The following is a 24,922-nucleotide window of genomic DNA, read 5'->3' as shown; positions in this document are numbered from 1 at the left end:
GTGTGTGCAGGGAGATCCTGTGTGACTTCACGATGTCACCCTGCACGTGTGTGTGCAGGGAGATCCTGTGCGACTTCACAATGTCACTGTGCATGTGTGTGTGCAGGGAGATCCTGTGTGACTTCACGATGTCACTCTGCATGTGTGTGTGCAGGGAGATCCTGTGTGACTTCACAATGTCACTCTGCAGTGTGCAGGGAGATCCTGTGTGACTTCACAATGTCACCCTATGTGTGTGTAGGGAGATCCTATGTGACTTCACGATGTCAATCAAGCCTGAGCTGGTCCCAGAGAGAAGGAAATCCATAGAAATGTTTCCCAAAGATGCTTGGCTGTTGGGTAGATATGAGGAGATGACAGCTGATGGGGGCAAGGAAGATGAGAACCTCCTAGAACCATGTGAGCAAGTGGATGTCAACGGCGCCAGCAGATGACATGGATGTCAAGGCAGAGGCCTTGGGCCTCTGAAGTCCAAGTCAAAACAAGCTCCGAAGCACTGCTTTCTTTTAAAATTGGGAAATATTGCGTGTGCACCAGGTGTGGTGACGCAGGCCTAAATCCTAGCACCAGAACAGAAGGATCATGAGTTTGAAGTCAGCCCAAAGAACAGTCAGGTCCTTTTTAAAAAGGACAAATGTCAGCTTCATTGAAGCATAGCACACAAAGAGAAATGTATCTAAATTATATATTTACAACGTAAGACATTTTCAGAAAGCGAAGATTCACCCCAATGTGACCCTATGGCTAGTCAAGAAACAAATACATGCTATTTCTCTTTGCCAGAACGGCAGCACACAATGCCTGACTGTGCTCTATGCGCTACCATACAGTTTTTGAGCTTCAGGCAAGGGGCTAGAGATTAAAACAAACAAAGACACACAGACAGAGAGACAGAGACACGGACCTCTAGTCACTGCTAAGAAGCCCCTTATTCAATAGCACCATGGAGGCTTATATACCTACCCAACACAGTCAGGTGGGCCAACAGGTGAAAACCTTATCCTTAAGATTAAAGGACATCTCGAGGACCCATGGGGAATGAACAAAAATGTATCTGTTGCTCTCTTTAGTGGCATTGCCTCAGGTAGGTGGGGCAAGAGGAGCCAGGGTGATTTGGGGTTGTTCCATGAAGCGAGGGAGGAAGGTGGAAGGAAAGAAGATGGCGAATTAAAACAAGAGACACAAGGAGGACAGTCTGCGAGAATTTAGACCGATTCTTCAGCATCCACTCGATTCTCCCTCTTCGCAGGCTTGTTCTATTTCATTTTCTCGTTTCGACTATAAAATTATTTTGGTGTAAATTATCTGATAAAAGGGGACAGATACTCGTGTACCTATTACTCAGACTTAACACAAGTATGTTATATGGCTGCCACTCCTCTCCCTTTATGAGGGAAAAAAGAAATGAGATGTAAGATGAACAGCTAGTGCCTCCTCCCCCACCCTTCCTTGTCACCCTCTCCACAGCAGCACCTGGGAACCTCGGGCATTCTGCTTTGCACTACTGAACATGGTTGTCCCTGTAGCTGTTTCCAAAACCACACAAACCTTGTCTCAAAAAAAAATCACAGGAATGAAACCACCTAATTCTATTGTCTCTCAAAAGAAGGAAGACCATTTCCTTTCCGCATTTTTATTGGGTTAAAGTACATCACATGATTTTCCCTTCCTACCCGTCTCAAGTGCACAGGTCAGTGGCATCAAGGACAAAAGTACAGCCATCTCCACCGTTCATCCCTAGAATGTCATCCTCTCCCCCAGGTGAAACCCTGTGCCCATTAAACTCTAGTCCACCCTCTCCTCAGCCCCTGGCAGTCAGCACCAGTCTTCTGTCTCCAGGAATTTGGCCCCACTGGGGACCTCACATAAGTGAGGTCATACAGTATTTGTGTTTTGTGACCAGTTTATTTCACATAAGAGAATGTCCTCAAGGTGCACCCATGGTGTGTGTGTGTCACATTCCTCCCCCCTTTGTTTAAAAAAAAAGAAAAAGGATAAATAAGATTCCAGACAATTAATTTTGTCCAACACCAGTCTGACCCAGTGACCCAGAGTAACTCGTCCAAACATCCCAGTCCATCCAGCCATAGACTCTCCCTCTCTGCCAGCCATCCACCATGTACGAAGGCCTCCACAAATGGGGCGCACATTTCTAAGAGGGAATCCGTGAGAGGCATTTTGTACAAGTCCAGTCTTATTTCCAGGAAGAAGGAAAATAGTCAAGCTAGTTAACCCTGCTGTCAGCCTAGAAACCATGCATGTGAGGCTAAGGGTAACATGGTTTAGAACAGCAGATACATACACATTGCATACATACACATGAAGGTATTCATATCATCCCTCATCCTTCACCTGTGACCTCCTAGAATACACCGCATCTCAAAGACCTGCAGAAGGTAGCGTTTCTTATGTTCATAATGATGACACCCGTCCTTCTGCCAAACATGTCCAATGTCCTCAGGAGTGGTTCTGCACCAGAGAAAGACCTGCCAGGAAGGAGAGACAGAAACAGTCTTCATGATAGACCAGACTTAGTCAAAGTGCTAACCACTGCCCATGTCTTATACCCTGATCCTCCACAGTGGCGCTCTGAGGATGATGGAGCATCCCTAGCCAAGACACTCTGGAGCGGAGATGTTTCTGTCTGGTTTTTAGATTTTTTCATTTGTTTGTTTTAATATTTGCATGAATAAAATGAGGTGTCTGGGAAAAAGGGACCCAAGCCAAACATGAAACTACTGTTTTATGTGACCCTTATACACACAGCATGAGTTCCTGCTGTCATTTAAATCATGTCATGTATGAAACAGAGCATCACAGATGAGTATTCCCGCCCATTGTATCACATTAACACGAAAGGTTTTGAATTCGCAGTGTCCGATCTCTCATTAGGACTGCTGTGCTTGTGTTGACTTTCTGTACTGTATCATATTCCCCACTTCCAAAGAAAGGCATGAAATGTAGCAGGCTGAAGTCTGGCTCCTGGCAGGCCACCGTCCATCCCCCTCCCTCCTCACCCTCTCCAGGTGGAACCAGCATGGTGCAGGGCACTTGACTTTCTATGTGGACAAATGAAGGGGTCAGAGAGTCTGGAAGGAAGGTGCCAAGGGGCACTATGTTCTGATTCCCTGACAAACAGTGTATACTGAAGCTTCTGAGTCCAGTTTAAAGCTGGGTGTGACTTCTGCATGGGACAAAGAGGAGAGAATGGCAGAGATGAGGGTTCTTCTTCCACCCAGGTTTTCCAGGGTGGTCCCAAATGCCCAAGTATCTAAACTACTCAGTTTTTGTTCTTGACACTTGGGTTAGAACATGTAAATCCCAAGTTGGTGTACGGCTCAGCAGTAGAGGGCTCGTCTAGCATGCTCAAGATTTCCATGCCAGTGTGACAAAAATAAAGGGAAAAAGAACCCCACAATTTCAAAGCTCAGCAAACTGTCTTCTTCCCACAAAGGGTGGTAAAGCAGATACTTGGAGGGCTTCCCAGTGAACTGAAGAATGCATGTTGGCTGGTAAACTCCACGTCTGTCCTGCAGTGGTTAAGTTAAAGAAAACGCCCTCCTGACAAGCAGTGAACTGATGCTGTCACCGACACAACAGGGGTGCCCTGGGACCCCCGTCTATAGTTGAATGTGGCTTCACAACAGGGCACCTGCAGTCTTGTCCTTCCCACTAGAGCCATGAAGCAATGTGGAAGGGATCCAGTATATTTCAGTCACTTGTAGAAGGACTTGCAGGCTGGGCTGGGACAATCTTTCAAAGTTGTAGCCATTTTACCTCCAAACATCAAGGTATATGGTAGATGATGGATTTCAAAGCTTATGGTCTGGGGGTGGGAGGCGTAGGGGGATCTGCAACCACCAGGCAGGGACGGCACCTTGCAGAGCCACCGGCAGTAAGTCCACTGCAGAGTTGAAAATGCAAGATGCCCTGCACCTGAGAGGCTCCTGTCAGTCATTGCTAAAGGTGCAGTCACTTCTCGGGCCCCATCTTCACGTGGCCAAGCGGCAGTCTTCAACAGAGATAATCAGTTAGAGATAATTAGTTAGAAGATAAACATCCAGCAAATTAACTAGATTAACCTCAATACCTTACTTGACCAAAGAACGATTCATGAATTGGGCAAGACTCGGCGTAGCAGTTCCAGCACAGGAGCAGCAGGCTTTTACAGGTGACCCTGGAAGGCACATAGAAAAATCACTGGGTCAGCTCCAGTGAATGAGTTGGGCCTTATTGGGCATGGGCTGGTCAGTTGACTGCAATTAGCTTGGTTGTTTGTGGTTGGGTGAAACTTGGCCACTTGCTACTAAAACAGATTACCCAAACCTCCTGAATTCAATTCCAGTTTATTACCTAGGAACTCATAGCACAGAGGCAGCCTCAGGCCAGTGGGCTTCCTAATTGTTTAATTTAGCAGTTTCCCCAGACTGCCTTCTTATGCTCCTGGGACACAGGGCTTCTTGGTCCCTGGAAGAACACTGGCCACTTCTCTTCTTGCCCTTTGCTAAGTCCTCTTCCAGTCCCTACCCTCTAAATACCCAAGTCCCCCAGAGCTCGGTCTTCAGATATGTCCCTTCAAAGCTCTCAGATCGCATGGCTCTCCTACCTACCTGTGACAGCCCTCAGATGGATGGCCTGCCTAAACCTTCCCTGATGGGTTCCATACTGACAAACCTGACTGTGCCCTCAACCCCTTGTCTTAGATTCTGTGGCTATGTGACTGCCTCTCTAACACTAGCTACCATCCATCCTTCTTAATGTCTAGATTGCAATGCAGTGCCTTTTCTTTGTCTCAAGAATATGAAGCATTGTTGGGCAGTGGTGGTGCACACCTTTAATCCCAGCACTCAGGAGGCAGAGGCAGACGGATCTCTGTGAGTTTGAGGCCAGCCTGGTCTACAAGAGCTAGTTCCAGGACAGCCAAAGCTATTACACAGAGAAACCCTGTCTCAAAAACAAAACAAAAAGAACATGAAGCATCACGCTTTGTTGATGCCCATGGAAGGCCTGCCTCTTTCTGAATGGAGACTGAGAAGTAGATGGGGGGGGGCAGGTAGATGGGAGCCATGGGGAGGGAACAGGAGGAGAGGAGGAAGGGAAAACTGTGGTTGGCATATAAAATCAATGAAAAAAATAATTAATAATAAAAAAGAATATGAAGCACACCTGCCCCAGCGTGCCTGCACATGACCGCTCTCAGAAGAACAAACTGAAAGTGTGAGCTGGATTCACACAATAAGCATGAATGGGCTCCAGTTTTATACCACAGTGTGGATGAATCTCACAAACACGATGCCAAGCTGGAGTGTCAACTCTGTGATTCTATTTAGATAGTCTACAAAGGAAAAGGTACACACCGCACACACACACACACACACACACACACACACACACACACACACAAATGCAAACTAGTACACCCATTTGAAGACCAGAAAGTAGTTCCCCATTGGAACTGGAAGAGACCTACAGACACATATTTGTACTGTTTGTTGATGTGGGTACTGGTCACACAAATGTTTGTCATTGAGCGCCATACAGTCCTAACGTGTGCACTAAATGCCAATAAAGAGATGAGGTTTGTAATATTCCTGATTGCTCTTATTTTCTAAGAAATTCAGTTTCTGCCCCTCTCACCCCCCACCCACTACCCACCCCAGCCTCACTTTCTGGCCAGCTCCATTCTCTCGCCTGAGCAAATGGCTCAGCATTTAAGAGTTCTTGCTACTCTTGCAGAGGACCCTGGTTTGGTTCCCAGAGTCCAGGTCAGATGGCTCACAACCACCTGTAAGCAGGGGATTACACTGGATCTAATACCCTCTTCCGGCCTCCACAGGCACCCACAAACATGTTATACACTCACATAGACACACACATACATATAAATGTGTACATATAAATAATAAAAGTATACCTTAAAGCACAGCAGACAGGATGCTGGGGCAGGCCTTGGACTTTTGATGGTTTTAGCCATGCTGGGTTCCTTATATAGTTAAATTATTTAACATCTTGGATATTTAATCATAAAAGGTAGCATCGGTTACCTCCTGGAGGCTCAGAATCTATATATATCAAGATAGGCAGGATCTTATTTTGTGCCACCAACAGACCTGCAAAATAAAACTACCCATTTTAGAGAAGAGGAACTGGAGCCTCGCAAAGGCAGGGAGTGCTCTCTAAATAGTACTCTTTCGTGCCCCGTTGCTGTATGGGGTTTTGGTAGCAGGTTCCATTCCACTGACCAGCTTCTTTTTGTTTCTTGTTCCCATCTCCCACCCCCAGTCAAGGACAGCCAGATGGCTCAGTGCCCACCTAGGTCTGAGCCACCTGCAAGTGCTCACTCTGTAGAGGAAAGAAAGACACCGGCATTTGTGCTGACAATCCCAGGGACTGACCCCTGACTCTCAGCCCAAACTGCAGAGGAAACTCTAACGGTCCCGCCAGCCAGCAAGGCTTTGAAAGTCCTGGCAAGAACTCTGAAATCAGACCCGGCCAGCATGTGTCCCTGAATATCAGCATAGACACTATATTTACCCTGAAAAGCCCTTTAGTGCAACTGAGAGCTATAAATAACCATTAGGGCCCAAGCAAGTGGCCTTAACACAAGGATTTCCTTCCAAAAATGCAGACCCATTTTAATTAAACTTGTAATTAGCCTTAGGGGAGGGCAGGCCCCCTGAACGCCTCCACTGTGAGACACCGTGAGTAATTTCTAATTGCTGGGCTTTTGGGGATTCACACACTCCTTGCTGTTCAGCCGGGAAGAACATTCCGGGACCTTGCAGAGCCCAGTTCTCTGGAGAACAGATCCTGGCCTTGGTGGGAATGAAGGCTGTGAGCCTGAACCTCCCCCTGCCCTGGGTGTTGCAATCAGGACCTCTGCAAAGCCAACTGTTTGTCACCCTGCTGTCCTGCAGAGCAAGATGGGGATCATGGCTGTCCTGATGCTGCCTCTGCTGCTGCTGGCCATCAGTGGCCTGCTCTTCATTTACCAGGAGGCATCCAGGCTGTGGTCGAAGTCTGCTGTGCAGAACAAAGTGGTGGTCATCACGGACGCCATCTCAGGCCTGGGAAAGGGTAAGCTGCCTTCCCCTGGGTGTGTGGCCATCTCTGTCCACAAGGGACCTGTGGAGGCAGGATGGTGTGGGGCACACCTGCTGGTAGGGAGGAGGAGTCAACCCAACAGGGCTCTTCTCTTTGAGAGACCCAAACTTTCTTGCCTGGTGAATGACAGGGTCAGAATCCCCGGGGTTGCCAACTTAAGCTTGGTGCTGGCAAAGTATTGGGTTTGATTGCTTCAGGAATTTGCAGAAATCTTGAAATGTCGAGTCCTTAGTTGGGGCTGCATGCTGGATAAGAGGCCAGGCTAGGGTCCCATTCCTGGTTCCAGCACTTCACTAGCAAGTGCCTTCACCTACGTGACTGCAATGTCCCATGCGTAGACTGAGGATAACAGCAGTCTCCACTTTGGAATGTGCACATGGATGGGACTTGGAGTTGCTAGAGATGGTCATGTTGGAGACATTTTTCAGAGTCCACCCTCCTCCGTGTGTCACTCTCTCCATCACACACAGCTACTGCTCCCACCATCTTACTTCCTGGACTTGAGGGCATTCTCGTTGGTAATCCCTATGTAAAACAGTCTTCTGAGCCCTTCTGTTTGTGGCATTTGTGACAGAAATATCCTGTTGGTTGTAGGATTCTATTATTCCTTACGATGGCTGTGTAATTTTGTTATAAAAATTAATGACAGTTTCTACCATTATTTTTGTTATTTAATCCAGCATAGAACCCAGGCAACCAGCCATCTACCAGAGGCTCAACAGGTGTCAATGGGTTCACATTTTCCTCTAGAGTGTCTGGGGGAGGCACTTTCTCCCATGCTGTGGCTGCTGGGAGGACTTTTGTGGCCCTGTCTCTGAGGTGTCTTCCATAGCCTGCTGCTTGTTCTCTTGGATGTCTCCAGAAGTGGTGTGTTTCCCTGCTGAGAGACTGGGAGAGGTCTCAGGGAGTGCTTATCTTGGGTCAGCCATGGCACATAAAGACGTCAAGCATAGACATAGTAGATGCGGCCTCTGGAGCAATTGCCAAATAGGTTATCCTGGCTTGTCGGGATTGGCACTCCAAAGGTGGGGTGACACACAAACCCAAAACTGAGTCTTCACCAGGGCTAGCCAGGACACTCTAGTTTGCCCATCAGCCCAGACGCAAGACCGTGGTGCTGTTGGGAAAGTAACAAGAGGGCCATGGGCTGTGGGACAGTCTTTTGACAAGTAGATTATGCTTGTCTAGGAGCGGGCCAGGTCCATGGAGTCCTCCCTGACATCACACCTGTTCCATCCTTTCCAATGCCCCCAGAGACCTGCCTCCCCACAGCCTAACATTCTGCGCATGCTCACCACCATCAGCCTGGCGTGCTTCATGCTAGCACCCCCATGCCTACCTCAAGGCTTCCTATCTAGTAAACACTCATTACATGTCTTTAAATTTTTGTTTTGAATCTGTACTATCCCCCCCTACAGACTTGTGTTTTCGAGTGCTATTTTGGAAGCTGTGGGATTTTTCAGGTCTAGGTCACAGTAGTTCTCAACCTGTGGGTGGCAACCCCTTTGGCGGTCAAATGACCTTTTCATGGGGTCACCTAAGATCATCAGAAAACACAGATATTTACAATGTGATTCATAACAATAGCAAAATTATGAAGTAGCAATGAAAATAGTGTTATGGTTGAGGGGAGTCAGCACAACACGGAGAACTCTGCTAAATGGTCGCAGCATTAGGAAGGCTGAGAACCACTGGTCTAGAAAGAGAGGTCTGACGGGCAGAAGTAGGTCATGAGGTGCAGGCTTGCGAAGCATTATACCTTCACCACTCCCCTCCCCCACACAGGCTGTCACCTCCAATCACCACAGACCCAGCTGTAGTCCTGTGCCTTCCTGACAGAAAAACCTGTCCCTAAATAAACCTCTATTCCCATAAATTGCTCCTGACAGGATTTGTAGCCAGTACAATGAATGACTAACATCTGGAGGCCATTTGATCAGGGAAGGCACCCAGATAAGTATTTTGTGGATATTGGTTTAATGGATTTCCACTTCGGTTCCAGGATGGTCAGAGAATGAACTCTACATGATTCCGTTCTTTTGTATTTGCTGAGGTTTGCTATATGGTGTGGCTGTGGCCTGTCATGTAATCTGTTCCCAGAGAGCTGGGAAAGATTACTACTGTGGTTGGGTAGATGATACTGAAATGTTGGCTGCATCTTGTCGTTGAAGATGTTGTATTTATTTCAAAAGTCTTGCTTATTGTTTGTTTAATATCATTGGGTTATGGTCACACATAAGTTAGGACCCCAGGAAATACACACCACAGGTGTTTGCAGAAGAATGTGGCCCAATCTGTCAAGATTTTGGTCACTATTCTCTTTTATTCCGTGTTACTGACCCTCTGCACCTCCCACTCTCCCCAGCCTTATCCTTAACCCCGTTTCAAACAGAAAGGAATAAAGTCCAAGTATGTACAAGTAATATGAGATACTGGGTGTGTGTGACTTTAAATAAATGCCTGCTTTCCGTGTACTGCTGATGCCAGCAATCCCAGACACCAGCTGCTTCACTTCAACCTCGGGGCAAGAAAAAAGTAAGTCCATACTGTGTCTGGGTACTCTAGAGCCAGGGGGAACCCTATGGGCAGTTATAGACTAGGGAAATCACAGACACAGCCCAAATCCAGACATCTAACCTTCACCCCAAACCATCACAAGCCAAACAAGCCAACCAGGCTGTTACCTTGTACCCACTGGGTCTGCAACAAGAGTGTCAATCAAAATATCTAAGCCCTGGATTTGGTCTTCAGGGAGAGTTGACTGGATGTTGTCCCGGCCTGCATTCTCATGGCTCCCGAGATTCCAGTCTTCCCCTTTAAACGGTGCTGAAACCTACCTGTCCACGGCAGTCTCAGCCCTTGCAGGCCACTTTCTCACTTCCCTGTCTCCAGAATCAGAAATCGCTTTACGCTCTTTGGCATCTTAGATCTGAAGAAATATGTAAGGAAGTGCCCAGTTTGTGTTTATTAGTTGGAAAGGGCACAGTGGATGTTGAGATGCTCGAAGGGGGGTAAATGTTGCTGAGCTGAGCTGAGCTGAGCTGAGCTGATGACAGACTAAAGCTGGATGTGGTCACCTGAAATTCTAGCAGGAGGAAGCAGGGGGATCCGGGATTCAAGGTACTCCTCAGCTACACAGTAGGTTTGAGACCAGCCTGGGCTACCTGAGATATTGTCTCAAAAATAAATAAGTGAATGAATACATATAAGGATCAGAGTACAGAGGAACTGCTCCGAAATGCCTGGCAGGATAGAAACAACAGCTTCCAAGGGTTTGGTTCATGGTGACAGTCAAGGTAAGAGAGAAGAGCTAAGTTCACATCACCACCAGTGAGGAAGCAAAGACCAGGAATGATGGTGCTCCACCAACTTCCAGGCCCCCGGCCTGTGGGGTGGCATCACCCACCTTCAGGGTGATTGTCCCCTTCAGCTGTTCCTCTCAAAAACACCCTAGAAACACACTCTGAGAGGTGTGCCTCAGTTTCCTGGGTGATTCCAAAGCTAATCAAACTGACAAAAAGGTTAACCATCGACCCCACGATCTCAGCACTGAAGCAGGAGGATCACTCGGTTGGAAGCCAGCCTGGGCTAAGCAGTGCAACCCAGTCTCAAAAATGACAAAACAGAACAAGAGTAAAATACGAATTTCAAAGTGAACCTGGTGGTGTGGACCTATAAGTTCAGCTACTTGGGAGGCTGATGTAGGAGGATTGCAAGTTCAAAATCAACCTGCACAACTTAGTGAGATCTGGCAGACACATGCTACCATTAGGAAAGGGGGTGGGTGAGTGAAAGGGAACTCCAGCCTGCTTCCGTCTCTGTAGTGGGGATTGATTGGTCAAGAAGCAGTCTTTTGTGGAGAGGTCCAGCCCAGATGTGGAACTCTTCCTGCAGCTGAAAGGAAAAGAAAGGCCAGGCTGTCACCTGACTTTCTAGTTATAGATATTATATACATTATACATTATATACAATACACATCAGACACAATCCTTCCATCATGGCCCAGTCCCAGCAGGCCTGCTTCATAAGCAGTGTGCCCATTTTCCCTGATTTATTTTCCCACCCCCATTCTCCCTGGCCTGAACTTCCTATTGTTTTTGACCTTTCAAGGGATAAAGAAACAGAAAAGGACATAGAGGAGAACAAAGGAGCTGCTTGCTTACCTGAGAGACTCCAAGCTGTATGGGCAGGGCACACAGCTGGGGGTATTGCTCAGTAAGGATGTGTTTGCTTGGCACATACAAAGTCTCTGATTTCAGCTTCAGCACTGGAACAAGGTGGGCACCTAGCTGTTTTGTTTTCATTATGAGCACCTTTGTGACCCTCAGAGGCTTCCATTGAAACATCCAGCTGCACCTCTCGGAAGTGGAGCATGTGGATTTCTCCCATAGCTCTACTTCCCCTGAGCCCTGGTCTAGGGGTAGGCAACGCCGTAGAGACCAGTCTGGTCTTGATTCCCAGCTGCAGGGAACTCTTAGCAAACCATTCCAGGGACCCACAGATGTCTTCTCTCCTGGAGGAGATGGGCAGGAAGAACATCCAGAGTCTGGCCTGTGGCCAAATGCTCATACTGACATCCAGTGAGAGCCTGACTCCTCAGTCCCTCTCCTCCTCCTCCTCCCACTCCTCCTCCTCCTCTTCCTCCTCCTCCTCCTCCTCCTCCTCCTCCTCCTCCTCCTCCTCCTTCTCCTCCTCCTCCATCTGTTTGTGTCTTATTTTAGGGTGAAAGGAATGAACTTAATAAAGCAGTGATTTCTTCTGAAAGCATGCATCTTGGACTAGCAACTTTGAAATTTTGTATCTGTTGTATCTTAGTGCCTCTGAACTGTCCAACCTATCGCCCTGTTATCAATACATATGCACAGTACTACCCCGCTTTGCACACAAACACACACACAATCAAGCTGTAGTGTTGTATTTGACACCTCTACAACAAGATTGATTTCTGTGTCTGTGTGTGGATGTGTGCATGTGAGGACAGATAAGCCAGGAGGCCAGAAGAGGGCGTCATATCCCCCAAAGCTAGAGCTACAGGCATTTATGAGCCCAAAGTGGATGCTGGGAACTAAACTCAGGTCCTCTGCAAGAGTAGTAAGTGCTCTTACTACTCAGCCATCTCTCTGGCCCCTGATAAGCTGCTTCTAAAGCTTCTACCTTTTAAACTTATTTAATATGAATTCCTTTTCATGGCAACAAATTCATTTTTGTAAAATCAGTTTTAAGGGTTTAAAAATATTCTCTCTAGATGTACTGTAGTTGACTAAACCCACCTTATTATTATATGAGACATTTGCAGTAATTTCCAGTGTTTTACTGTTGGTCATGGTATTGAGATAAGCAATGTTACAACTGTGTCCATGCAGACATTCATAATGATTGCTTTAGAAGAAATACCCATAAATGAAATTGATGTATCAAAGTCCTTTGAAGGACATAGTCAAGTTCTTCTTCCAAAACCTGTAGCAGTTCATACACACACTAGAGTGAGTGTGGGACAAACCCACTGCTTACATCTCACTAAAATACGATCTGTTTTGTCCTTCATTAACTGATGGATTAAAATTAGTGTGTGGCTTAAATTGCATCTCTCTATCATGCCCTGGGTATAGACTCTTAATCTTCTGTTCATTAACTGTGTTTTTTTTTCTTTTTCCCAGTTGGTCCTTCTTATTTGTAAAAGTCCTTGCACATCAAATAAATAAGCCCTTTGCTGACACACAGGTTATAAATACTTTTCTTAATTTGTTTGCTCTTTATTTATGTCTTTGCTGTAAAAAAAATTTAAGAATAAAATCTATAAATTAATTCTGATACAATTTGTTTCTTTTGGGCATGCTCAGAAGACCTTTCCCAGTAGAAGAGAGCAGATAAATCTCTAGCTCTTTTGCGATTCTTGTTTTCCATTTAACTATTTAGTACGTTTTAATATGATGCATCTAGCTTTTTACCTCCCAAATAGGCATCCAAATATCATTTTTAAAGGTTCATTTTATTGTCATTAAGTGTATGTGTGTGTAGTACAATATATACATTGAGTACAGTTCCCTTGGAGGGCATCAGAAGAGGGCATCTGATCTCCCAGAGTTGGCATTACAGGTGACAAGCTGACATGGGTGTTGAGAACTCAGGTCCCCCACAGGAGTGGTACTCTCTTCTGAGCCGTCTCATCAGCCCCCCAAGTATTTTTTTTAAGTAACATATTCTTCTCCCACTAGTTCAATATATTAACTTTACCATATGGGTACTAAATTTTCATCAATACCTGGCTCCATTTTTACCAATACTTCTTACCTATGTCGGAACTGTTAACATTTTGCTTTAGTTTTGGCAACTTTATAGTACCACCATCTAGGTACTTCCTCCAAGAGGGGACAATGCAGCCAGTAGCTCATGGATGCAAGCATGCAAAGGCTGGTCATCTCACATGCAATTGAGACAGCCAGCTCTTCGTGCCAGCTGCTGCTTTAGAAGGCTGTCTTAAGAGTTCTGTTGCTATGAAGAGATACCATGACTATGGCAACTCTTATAAGGAAACATTCAATTGGGCCTGGCTTACAGTTCAGAGATTTAGTTCATTATGGTCATGGTGGAAAGCATACCAGCAAGCAGGCAGACATGGTGCTGGAGAAGGAGCCAAGAGATCAGCATCCAGATCAGAAGACAGCAAGAAGACAAAGACACTGGACCTAGATCAAGAATTCGAAACTTCAAAGGCCACCCCCAGTGACACACTTCCTCCAACAAGGTCACACCTACTCCTACAAGGCCATACCTCCTAATAGTGCCACTCCCTGGTGAACAAGCATTCAAACACGTGAGTCTGTGGGGTCATTCGTATTCAAATCACCTCAGAGACCCAGCCTAAGCTAGTACCTCCCTTGGCCATAGTAAGAATTAGCTGAGCAAATACAAGGATGTCTCTCCCAATGATGCCTAGGACAAAGAAACTGTCCAAACATGTGAGCTTTCATTGTTTTTAAGTGCCAGGATTATTGCTGTCTGTGAATGTTGTATGCCTGTCAGCTATTGCTAGAGATGACTCAGTAGATAAAGATGCGTGTCACCAAGTATGGTGACCTGAGTTCCATCCCTGGGACCCACATGGTGGAAGGAGATAACAGACTTCCACAGACTTTCCTTTGATCTCTACATATCTACCTTGGCATGCACATACCAAAACATACAAACATATACAATAATAAATAAAAAATGTTTTAAAGAATTAAGGAAAATTGGATTAGTAAGTAATTAGTTCAGAGTGAAACATAAAGCAAAGTTAACTTTTTCTGTCTTTTTGTTTATTTTTGAGATTGTAATTTAATTACATTTTCCATTCCCTTTCCTTCCTCCAAGACCTCCCATGTGCCCCTCCCACTCCCTTTCAATTCATGGCCTCTTTTTTTCATTAATTGTTATTGCAAGCACGTATTTGTATATACATGTATATAACTATAACCTGTTGTGTTCATACAATGTTACTTGTATGCATGTTTTCAGGGTTGACCATTTGGCACTGGACAATCAATTGGTATGCTCTTCTCTAGGGAGGACCATCTCTCCCACTCCCAGCTTTACTGAGTTGCCTGTAGTTCTTTGTATAGAGTAGAAAGCCTTAACTAAAGTCTCCAGCCACAGAGACAATGTGGAGGGCTGCGCAGTATTTCATCCAAACAGACATGGTAGGACTTACCAATATCTTACCTCGTTGACTGTGGTCTCAAAGGCTAGTGACTCTCTCCATTCAGTATAGGAAGGAATGTTCATCCTCAGATCTACCTAGCAAAGCAGAGGCTGCTACTCCCTGCTGTGAGTAGACCTCATTAGCATATGAAGACAACCGCAGCCAAAGATGAGACAGTCACCCAGACCTGAATAATCACACAGAAACTATATCAATTACAACACTGCTTGGCGAATGGCTCAGGCATATTCCTAGCTATCTCTTACATCTTAAATTAGCACATTTCTATGAATCTATGTATTGCCACAAAGCTGTGGCTTACTGGTAATGTTCTGGCATCTTTCTCCTTTAGCAGCTACATGGCATCTGCCTGACTCCGCCTTCTTTCTCCCTGCTTTCAGTTTAGTTTTCCTCTGCTTAGTTATATTCTGCCCTGCCATAGGCCAAAGCAGCTTCTTTATTAACCAATGGTAATAAAACATATTCACAGCATACAGAGGGGAATCCCACATCAATCCCTTCCTTAGCTGAATGTCAGTGTAGAATCTGTATGGAAATTCTTCTAGAGCTGGTAACCCTTCCTTATATCCCCACACTCTGTAACCCATGCTCCCAATCAACTGTTGGAAAGGCCAGCCTGTACTGTTTCTTCTGTTGCTGCCAGGCCTCTGCATGGACTCAATAATGTTTGGCAGTCACTTTCTTTTGTGTCCTGCTTGTCCAATTAGAACGGCATACTGTCAACAGTGGAGGCAAGGGCATTTTCTTGCCCAGTGGCTTATTTTTGCCACAAAAAAAGTAAAATCCATGTGGAGTTTCTTCAATGCCCATTATCGTCTCTGGAGTAGACTGATGCTGCCAGGAACAGACATGTCTCATTGTCATAAAAAAGAAGAACCTAGTTATTAAAATGTCTTAAAGGCCATATTCTGTAGATCTCTGAAGTGTTAGAAGATGACCTGTCTATCTGAAATATATCTCTGTTTGACCTTAAAAACATACCTAATGTGACTACTAGTTGGATTATACTAGGTGATTGACTACTAACCTGCATTTCCTTATTATCCTAAACAGTTGGTAATAATGATTTTCAAAGACTAGAAATTTGCATTAGATTGTTAAATGAGTTATATAGGTACAATACCTTAAATAAGACTAGAAATGCATGTACAGCATGTTGTAATAAAAATTAATCTCAAATTTGTATCAATACACAAAATTTGTATACAATATACAAAAGTCCAATCTAACGTAAAACATTTAAAACTAGTAGTTGCTTTTTAAAAGCAGATTCAATAATCTATCATTTTATCTTATCGTATCTATCTCTTCCCTTTTTTCTTTTCAGAGTAGATTCAGGGAAGTAACCAAGCTGAGGCTAGAAACACAACACAAACAAACCATCCTAGTCTAGGGTACATACAGCTCAGTGCTAGAGCAATCCCTCAACACATGCAAGATTGGGGTTCAATCCTCAGGACCCCTAAAATGTCTAGCCTGAGGAGGGGATCAAATGAAATGATGCCCCAGAAGGCGAACCTTATGGTGATGATGAGATATCAGGATCTGTTGACGTCAGGAGTTCCTGAGAGGGGAAGTCCCTTCTATGGCTCCATTCACTCAGTACACCCTGTCTCCCTTCCCTCTTCTCCACAGAGTGCGCTCGGGTGTTCCATGCAGGTGGGGCGAGACTGGTGCTGTGTGGAAAGAACTGGGAGGGACTGGAGAGCCTCTATGCTGCCTTGACCAGTGCGGCTGACCCCAGCAAGGTAAAGCCCTCTCCAGACAACCTGAGCCTCCATCCTTGCTAAGGAGCAGTTCTGGGGAAATGTGGCAGTGGCTTTGGAGAAATGAGTCGATAGCACTGGCCCAGACAGAGGCCTGTCTGTCCAACAAAAGGCGCTGGCTTGTTTGATCATTTCTCGTGGGAAAATTTTGGCACTAATTCCCTGAGTCTGTGTGAGTCTAACTCAGGAAAAAAAATGCAGAAAATGGGTGTCCCAAGTGTCCCAGCTGTGGGTTGTGATTACAAATATGGCTGATGTAACAACACAAGGGACAGGAGCATCAAAGAAATCCAGGAACTCCCCTTCCAAGTCACCCAGGTTACAGGTGGTGCCTTCAGTACTCTTCAGAAAGAAAATCCAACCCTTACTCCTGAGGTTAAGGTTGGTATTTGCAAACAGCTCAAAGGAATTGACTTGATTTGGATCAATTAGAATCACACAGAATGCTGCAGGGAGACTTTTGGGGGACATTATAAGGATTTCGGTTAAAAACCAAGTTGTGTGGGAAAGAGTGAGCTCTGTCCAGCTTGTCTTTTCAAATCCTTTGATATGTGAGTGTGTATCTCCCGAAAGAACTTGGGGATCAGTGACTGTTTTCCAAACAAATCTGACTCACAATGGGAACCTTCTCTTCAAGGGTGTGTGTCAGAACTAACATTTGCCCAGAAATTGCATTGGCTCCAGGGTACGATCAAGCCCCATCCCCATCTTTGCTTCTTTTTTTTATTATTCATTTTACAATCTAACCGCAGTTCTCCCTCCCACCCTTCCCCCCACCTACCTCCAAGTCCATCCACATCCACTCCTCCCAAAGGGCAAGGCCTCCCCCATGGGGAGTCAACAAAGCCTAGCACATTAAGTTGAGGCAGGACCAAGCTTTTTCGAGCCCATTCCCTACGGTGGGATGCCTTGCTTAGCCATCTTTACTTCTAAACTTGTAGTATCTTGAGGATGGCAGTTGTCCAGAGCTGAGTTCAGCCCCTAGCATCTAATAGATGCTTCAAAAGTGCTGTGTGGGATATACCATTTTGATGCAAAGCAAGGGGTGACTGCCAGCTGCTGAGCTGAATTTTCTAGTAACTTATAGACCAAATGGGGAAACAATTTCAAAGAGGAATACGACAGGGTTCAAAGTTGTGATGCCAACACCAGAGCCAGTTCACTGTCTCCAGGGGGTCACCTGGTTGACAAGAATGATTGGGTCAGCTGAGGGGCCCTGGCCACGGGTTCAGATTTACTACGGCTTATCCACACTTAACTGTGGCCCTAATCTCCAAAACAAGATTCTCCAGCAATCTCCTTCATCCCAGAGTTGTTTTATGTCTTCCCCTTTGCCTTGGTTTGTTTCTCTAATTAGCCTATGATTTTGAATTCCCAGAAGAGAAGTTGTGTGACTGAGGGCCCCCAACATCCCCAAGGAGGTGATCCCAAACATGTCCTGATTCTCTTCTTGCTCCCACAGACGTTCACCCCAAAGCTGGTCCTCTTGGATCTCTCAGACATCAGCTGTGTTCAGGATGTGGCCAAGGAGGTCCTTGACTGCTACGGCTGCGTGGACATCCTCATCAACAACGCCAGCGTGAAGGTGAAGGGGCCTGCCCATAAGATTGCCCTGGAGCTCGACAAGAAGATCATGGATGCCAATTACTTTGGACCCATCACCTTCACTAAAGGTCCTGGGAGGCTCATTTTTCTCAGGGTCTGTGCGCCACCAGATGCTATGCAAAGACCTGTGGTGCCACCAGGTGGCCATCTGGTTCTAGACAGAACTCTTCAACCCAAGAAAGCTCGGAATTTGAACACTGAAAGTTTTCAGGTCCCCCTGTAAATGTTGGTCACAAAAGGAAGTATCTTGCAGGTCTATTCTCACTTCATTGTGAAACTCTGTTCCTCATCCTCATTCTGCCGGGTACCTCTCTCTTTGTACCCAATCCGTAGCTCCCCTGTGAGTCTGTCTCTCTGGACCACTGTCTTCAGCTTTTGCCTATATTCTGTTACATAGGCCTTACAGTAGTTCTTCATTGACCATGACAGTCTGTCAAAGGTTCTGTCTTCAGAAATGAGGAAGGCAGAGCTGGGAGATGGCTCAGAGGGTGAAGTGCTAGCCCAATACAAGCATGAGGACCAGATTCCCAGCCTAACATAAGAGCTGGGTGTGCTGGAACATGACTGTAAGCTCAGCTCGGGGCAGGGGAAAGATAAGAGGATCCAGGGAGTTTCCTGGCTAGCCAGTTTAGTCCAAATAGCAAGATCCAGGTTCAGTGACAGATCCTGTCTCAAAAAATATGAAACAAAGACAACACCGAAAGTCAACCTCTGGCATCTACATGTGCATGCACAGGTGAGCACACACACACACACACACACACACACACACACACACACACACACCAAGAAAAAGGAAACGAAGACTAGTGCCCAACTATTAAAAAAAAACAGCATCCTTTGACCCCTTCACCCAAACAGGATGTGTATGAATGTGAGCTCCTTTACGGGTGGAGCAGTGGGCTGTAGGGGAACCTGTCTGAGGGCCTAGAAGACATCCAGATAGAGATTTCTCATAGCTATGTTCAAACTCAGGTCTGCAGTCTGGGTTAGAGCGGGAGATGCCCATGGAAGAGAATTACAAATTGACCTTTTCCCTCCAAAACCTGTATGTGTTTCCCAGCAGCCAACGGACAGCATGCACATGGAAAATGTACCTTTGTGGGGACCTGGCGCCCTGGTGTGGTTGTGAAGGCATGTTCTTAGGTCACTTTCCTGGCTCCTAATTCCCATGCTGAGCCCTTCAGGAATGGGACTCTGAGACAGAGGGAAAGAGGCACCTGAGGTAGAAAGTTGACTTCATAGTGCTTCTAGAATGGGGCTCCAGAAATAACACATTTTCAGCCAGGAGCAGTGACAGCCTATATTCCCAGTACTCATGAAGCTGAGGCAGGAGGATTACCAATTTGAAGCTAGCTGGGCCACATAGTGAGATGCTGTCTCAACAAAAAATAAAAAGAGCAGTTTTCCCCCATCCCTGTCCTTGTGGCCACCCAAGCAGGCCAGAAAAGGCGTCACTCCATCAACCTCTGGCAGGGTCACCTAGTGATGACAGACAAGGAAAGGCCAGGACCAGTGTATTTAGTCAAGGTTCCCTCAGGAACATATATGTGAATGAATATATTTGTATACATATATATATTCATATGTATACATATATGTGGTATTAGAGCAGCTTACAGGCCGGGGTTCAACTAGTTCAACAATGACGGTCTAGCAACAGAAAGTCCGAGAATCCAGTAATCGTTCAGTCCACAAGGCTGGATGTCTCAGCTGGTCTCAATATGTGCTGGGATCCCAAAGAAGTAGGTTCTAATGCTAGTAAAGGACTTGCCAACCAGAGAGGACAAGCAGACAGGGAGAGAGCTGGCTTCTTCTGTGTCCTTTGCACAGGCTGCCACCAGGTGTGGCCCACATTAAAGGTAGATCTTCCCACTGCAAAATATTTAATGATTTTAAGGGGGAAAAAATCCCTCACAGTTATACCCAGCCACTTGTATTTTAGTTAATTTCAGACATAATCAACTTAACAACTACAAATAACCATCACAGATGGTTCCTTCTGGGTAGGACTGTCAAAAAACGCTGAGGGCCCAGAGTCCGATGGGAGCGCTGGGCCTCCCTTTGCTCTTCTCTAAGGCGGGGGGGGGGGGGGATGGACTCCAAACCTAAGCACTCCCTTTCCTTTGGACCTCTTTCCATTCTGCCAGCTTTGTTTACTTTCTTACCATCTTTCTCCGCATTTCTTCACTTTATATTAAATCTGCATAAGGGAGAAATCTTTATCATAACAGCATACACTAAACACCTTTCGTGCATCGTCCACAGGAAGCCACCTAAGAACTAAGCAAGTACATCCTCCCTGACAGCTTAGAGGACATTTGTTCTTCCTCCTCTTTATTAAGTGACTAACACCTGCCAAAGAAGACTTAAAAGACAAGCTGGAGGCTGGGTATAGTGGTGAATACCTGTAATTCCAGCAGTGGGGGGCTCAGGCAGGTGGATCACAAGTTCAAAGCCTATCTGAGCTACACAGCAAATTCCAGGCCAGCCTTGGCTATATATACGGAGATCTTGTTTCAAAACAGCAGGAGAGACCTATTAGGACCAACCAGAAACTGTCTTGTTGAAGAAATCAGGGCAGTGAGAAGAAGATGACCTCCAAGCTGTATGTAGCAATGACCTAGACCGGAGGAGGATGAAGTGGAAAAATAGGAAAGGGAAGGGGAAAAAGGAAGGAAAGAAAAAGGGAGTAGGAGAGATGGTGGAAGGAAGAGAAGAGAGAGTAGAAAGGGTGTGTGCAGGGGGAGATCTTACCTACTATCAAATTCTGTGTCACTTAACTCGTACACTGGTGGGTCATGCAAATCAGGCAGCAATGTGCCAGTCAACTGGTCCCTGGGAAGCACAGGGTTTGTGACTTCCCGGAACCACTCCATCTCTGTCCCTTGCCGTCTAAAAGACAAAGAGGTAGCAGAGCCATGGGTAACAAAGGGGGTGACGGTGGGGATCCGCCTCTGCTGCCTGCCTAGCTCGGATTTCTAACTGGGACTCCTTGTATTTTCCAGTTCTACTTCCCAACATGATCTCCAGGAGGACAGGCCAGATCGTGTTAGTAAACAACATCCAGGCGAAATTTGGGATCCCATTCCGCACAGCTTGTAAGTCACTAAGATAAAAGAGGGGCGTCCTTGCTGTGGGTTTTGTATCAGAGCAAGCATCGTCATGTCTAGACTAGATGCAGGATTGTATGGGATACGGGATATCGCATCCAGAGATGAGATGGGCCTTCTGGGATTTCTTTCATGTCGCAGTTCCCTGATTTGGGGACATCACAGGCAAGGTTCCTCTCCTCTCAAAGTGCATTCCCACAGCTGGAAAGACATATGTTGTTTCAACATGGCACCATGGGTAAAGGTCACACCCTTACACAGATGTTTAGCCCTAGCTCAAACACCTCTTCCTCTTTGAAGCTGTCCCCAAAGACTAGAACTGGGGACATCACATCACAAAATGGGAGGATGAGGGGACATGCTCTCAGGAAAGAAGGAAAAAAGAAAAGGAGCGGAACCCAGCGGTGGAGTTCTGTGTAATAGCAACATCATAGCCAAAGCGGTTTATCTGAGGCATGATCATCGCCACCGAGAGTCCCAGGGGATGGGAAGCTCCAAAGGCAAGACGTGCAAGGAGGAGATTCTAGGGGTGTATTCCCAGGGACTACTGGAGAAATCTAGAAACCTTCCCACCTTTGTGATGTCCCTGTTTATTTCCCCTGGGAGATATGAAGAAATATCTGTTCACCCCAGATAGAGACTCAAGACATAGTTTACCCAGTTCAGCTTGATGAATCAGTGAGTTTCCTTGGTGCTACTGGCAGTACATGGATGAGGAGCTGTTACCTTACAGGACTGTGGGTAGCTTATAAGTGGTTATAAAAGACTTTGAAGAAAATGTCTTTGCCCCACCCCACCAACAATTAGCCACCTATATATTCTCAGAGAGGGGTGGTACCTCCTGATCTCCCCACCCCCCGACAGACCATTACTGGCCCTTACAGGTAGGTGTGTGTGTGTGTGTGTGTGTGTGTGTGTGTGTGTGTGGTTTTTTATTAACTTAGCACAATGTTGTAGCATGTATCAAACTTTCTTGCCATCTTTTCCGTTGAAAATGGCAAATCCTCCATTGCTGAATACACCGCGTGTTATTTATCCATCTATTGATGTTTGTCCATTGATACCACTTGGGAATTAGGAATAATGCTTCTATGGACACAAATGAATTGTTTCTGTGGGAGCATGGCTTCATTTCCTCAGGATGCAACCCTAGGGAAGGAATTATATGTAAATGTCTATCCGAAATTCCCCAAGCTTTTTCCAAGGCAGACACACCCTTCACATTCCCACCAGCACTGCATAAGGGTTCTGATTTCTCCTCTACTCACCAACACTTGCCCCACCTATATATTAGACACCTCTATATCCTCAGAGAGGGGTGCTTCCTCCATCTTGACTTTAGCCCTCTTGGTGATGTGAAGAAGTAGCTTTGGTTTAAACGTCCTTATTTTCACAAATATAGAACTGGCCTCCTGCGAATTCTGAGGGTGGTCCTACGGAGTCATAGGGGAGAGGAGGCCAGGATTCTAGTCGGTGCTTTTCCACCTTTGGCTGTGGAACCTAGCACCATCACATGACCTCTCAGCATCCCCCCCCCTTACTCTTCATAGAGTGGGCATAATGGCTCTTCTATCTCTTCCTTCAGTGTACAGTGGTCTCTCAGTATCCATGGCAACAGTGGTTGTAGGACACCCTACAAATGGAATTTGCTTAGAACCCGTGTACACCCTCTCCCATTCTTTCCAACATCTCTGGATTGCACGGAATACCTAATACAACTGGGGGGGAGTTGCCAAAGTGTCCTGCTGAAGGAACATGCAATTGCTGAGTATTTCAGTTCCTGGTTGGGGAACCCGTGGCCCCTGAGGGCTGATGTAAACTAAGGAGACAACCAGCCCCCACACAACAGAAGCAAAGATCCAGTGAGATAGTGAATGGATTCGCTGTAACAGTTTCCTTTCCACTCTGAGCTGGGAGGAAGATGAATGTCCGCCCTCTGGCTGATAGTGGAACCCCAGAGCATCAGGGTCGGAGCGCTTCCTGTACCCATCTCTGGCTGCTCTTCCTTCCAGATGCGGCCTCCAAGCATGCCGTCATGGGTTTCTTTGACTGCCTCCGAGCTGAGGTCGAAGAGTACGACGTTGTGGTCAGCACTGTGAGCCCGACTTTCATCCGCTCCTACCGTGCTTATCCTGAGCAAAGAAACTGGGAGTCGTCCATTTGTAAACGTAAGATTTGAGAGGAGAACCCTAAGTCTGGAGAAACTAAACCTCTAGGCCTGAGGTACCAGGTAGAGAGCACACCCAAGCTGCACACAGCAGACCCTGGCAGGGCGCAGCGAGACACGCACCTGCTTAGCAGCTTTTCCCAGACCTAACAACCAGCACATGATCTTTAACAACCACCTGGCTGCCTCCTCCTGAGGAGGCAGCTCTGAATGGAGCCTAAGCCTTTCCAGCCAGAACTGCCTGTACCTCAGGCTTGCCTCTGCCACAGCTTAGAGGCCCAAGAAGGTTCTAGCCCAACAGCCCAGAGCACATTATTTTAGAACACTCCAAGTTCCAGGTCTGCAATGAGACATTAACACGACCTGGGCTGGAGGACAGAGCAGGAAGCACCAGAAGCCCTAAGCAAGCGCCATCACAAATGATAGGCCCTCCTTGGCCTTCTTATTGCCCAAACTTATTCCCATCCCCTCCACTATGAAGGCGCCAAGGAGGAAATGAGGCAGCAAACGAAGCAGCAGCAAAGGCGGGAGGGTGAAGCGCCTTTCTCCGGGGTCAGGCAGGAGGACAGCAGAGTGTCAGGCAGCCATGACATTAAAGATGCACATAGCATCTTCATAGTTGGGGATCTGAACTGGCTGCAGCCGTTCGGCCCTTGCTCTCAGTCTTTTGCAGGAAGCTGGCCTATGGCGTTCACCCAGTGGAGGTGGCCGAGGAAGTGATGCGCACAGTGCGGAGAAAGAAGCAAGAAGTGTTCATGGCCAACCCAATCCCCAAGGCAGCTGTGTTCATCCGAACCTTCTTCCCGGAGTTCTTCTTCGCTGTTGTGGCCTGTGGGGTGAAGGAGAAGCTCAATGTCCCAGAAGAGGGTTAACCATGAGCGTGGCCAAAGGGGTCGCTGAAGGGGAATAAAGGCTTTCCTAGCTGGTGCGGGCTCGTCTGTCCTCTGCCTCCATTGGTGTCCCATACAGGCCACAGGCCAAAACCCACTAGTTTGCCTGCGCACGGCTCTCACCCTCCCACACCCCAGAGCTGCGGGGTCTCTGAGTGTCTCCCACACAAAATCGGGGGCACATTTCCAGAAGTTTCTCTGCTTTGTGGAGTGACAACTGAGCAGAAACGTAGGAGCTGGAGTGAATCAAATCATCACATTATCCAAACACGCTATGGCCTCTGGTTTGCCCAGAAAACCGCCACTATCTCAGACAGGGGAATAGGCCCGGTCCACCTCCAAAAGCCAGACAGCACAGCGCAACCCTTTAGGGCAGCATTTCCCAGTCTGACTTCCTGTAGGATGGAAACAGCCTTTGATCAGTCAATAAAGCAGCCACCAACCATGTAGGACAAATTGAATTTTAAGTTTTATTTAATTGAGAGTAATTTAAACATTATTATATAAGCATATTATAGGAACATATTATAGGAATGTAAATTATTAACTTGTTAACATTTTATATATTATATAAA

General features: G+C 46.4%; 1 protein-coding gene and 1 long non-coding RNA gene across 3 annotated transcripts; one reads left to right on the top strand and one right to left on the bottom strand.

Moving 5' to 3' along the window:
• Window positions 1-1,625: 1,625 nt before the first annotated feature.
• On the bottom strand, window positions 1,626-6,401 carry LOC142831991 (uncharacterized). Of its 2 annotated transcripts, XR_012907095.1 has the most exons (5): window positions 6,313-6,401; window positions 5,915-6,110; window positions 4,091-4,177; window positions 3,018-4,012; window positions 1,626-2,486 (listed from the first exon to the last, which is right to left on the bottom strand). It is a non-coding gene; the product is annotated as an uncharacterized LOC142831991 (long non-coding RNA). The 2 variants fall into 2 exon arrangements; XR_012907094.1 differs by lacking the exon at window positions 6,313-6,401 and having other exon boundaries at window positions 5,915-6,151.
• Window positions 6,402-6,561: 160 nt separating this feature from the next.
• On the top strand, window positions 6,562-24,383 carry Dhrs7c (dehydrogenase/reductase 7C). The gene is made up of 7 exons (XM_075992112.1): window positions 6,562-6,701; window positions 6,918-7,077; window positions 16,442-16,554; window positions 18,035-18,245; window positions 21,186-21,278; window positions 23,303-23,458; window positions 24,121-24,383. Exons 2-7 carry the CDS (start codon window positions 6,924-6,926, stop codon window positions 24,327-24,329), a joined length of 936 nt encoding a protein of 311 aa, XP_075848227.1. The 5' UTR covers window positions 6,562-6,701; window positions 6,918-6,923; the 3' UTR covers window positions 24,330-24,383.
• Window positions 24,384-24,922: the final 539 nt, after the last annotated feature.

The sequence above is a fragment of the Microtus pennsylvanicus genome, chromosome 11 (genome assembly GCF_037038515.1).
Source record: "Microtus pennsylvanicus isolate mMicPen1 chromosome 11, mMicPen1.hap1, whole genome shotgun sequence".
NCBI lineage: Eukaryota > Metazoa > Chordata > Mammalia > Rodentia > Cricetidae > Microtus > Microtus pennsylvanicus.
This window is presented reverse-complemented; position numbering and strand designations above follow the sequence as displayed.

Coding starts and splice junctions, on each gene's coding strand:
- Dhrs7c (XM_075992112.1), top strand. CDS start 6,924: ATGGGGATCATGGCTGTCCTGATGCTGCCTCTGCTGCTGCTGGCCATC. Junction 21,279..23,302: donor GATCCCATTCCGCACAGCTT/GTAAGTCACTAA, acceptor TCTTCCTTCCAG/ATGCGGCCTCCAAGCATGCC. Junction 23,459..24,120: donor GGAGTCGTCCATTTGTAAAC/GTAAGATTTGAG, acceptor CCTTGCTCTCAG/TCTTTTGCAGGAAGCTGGCC.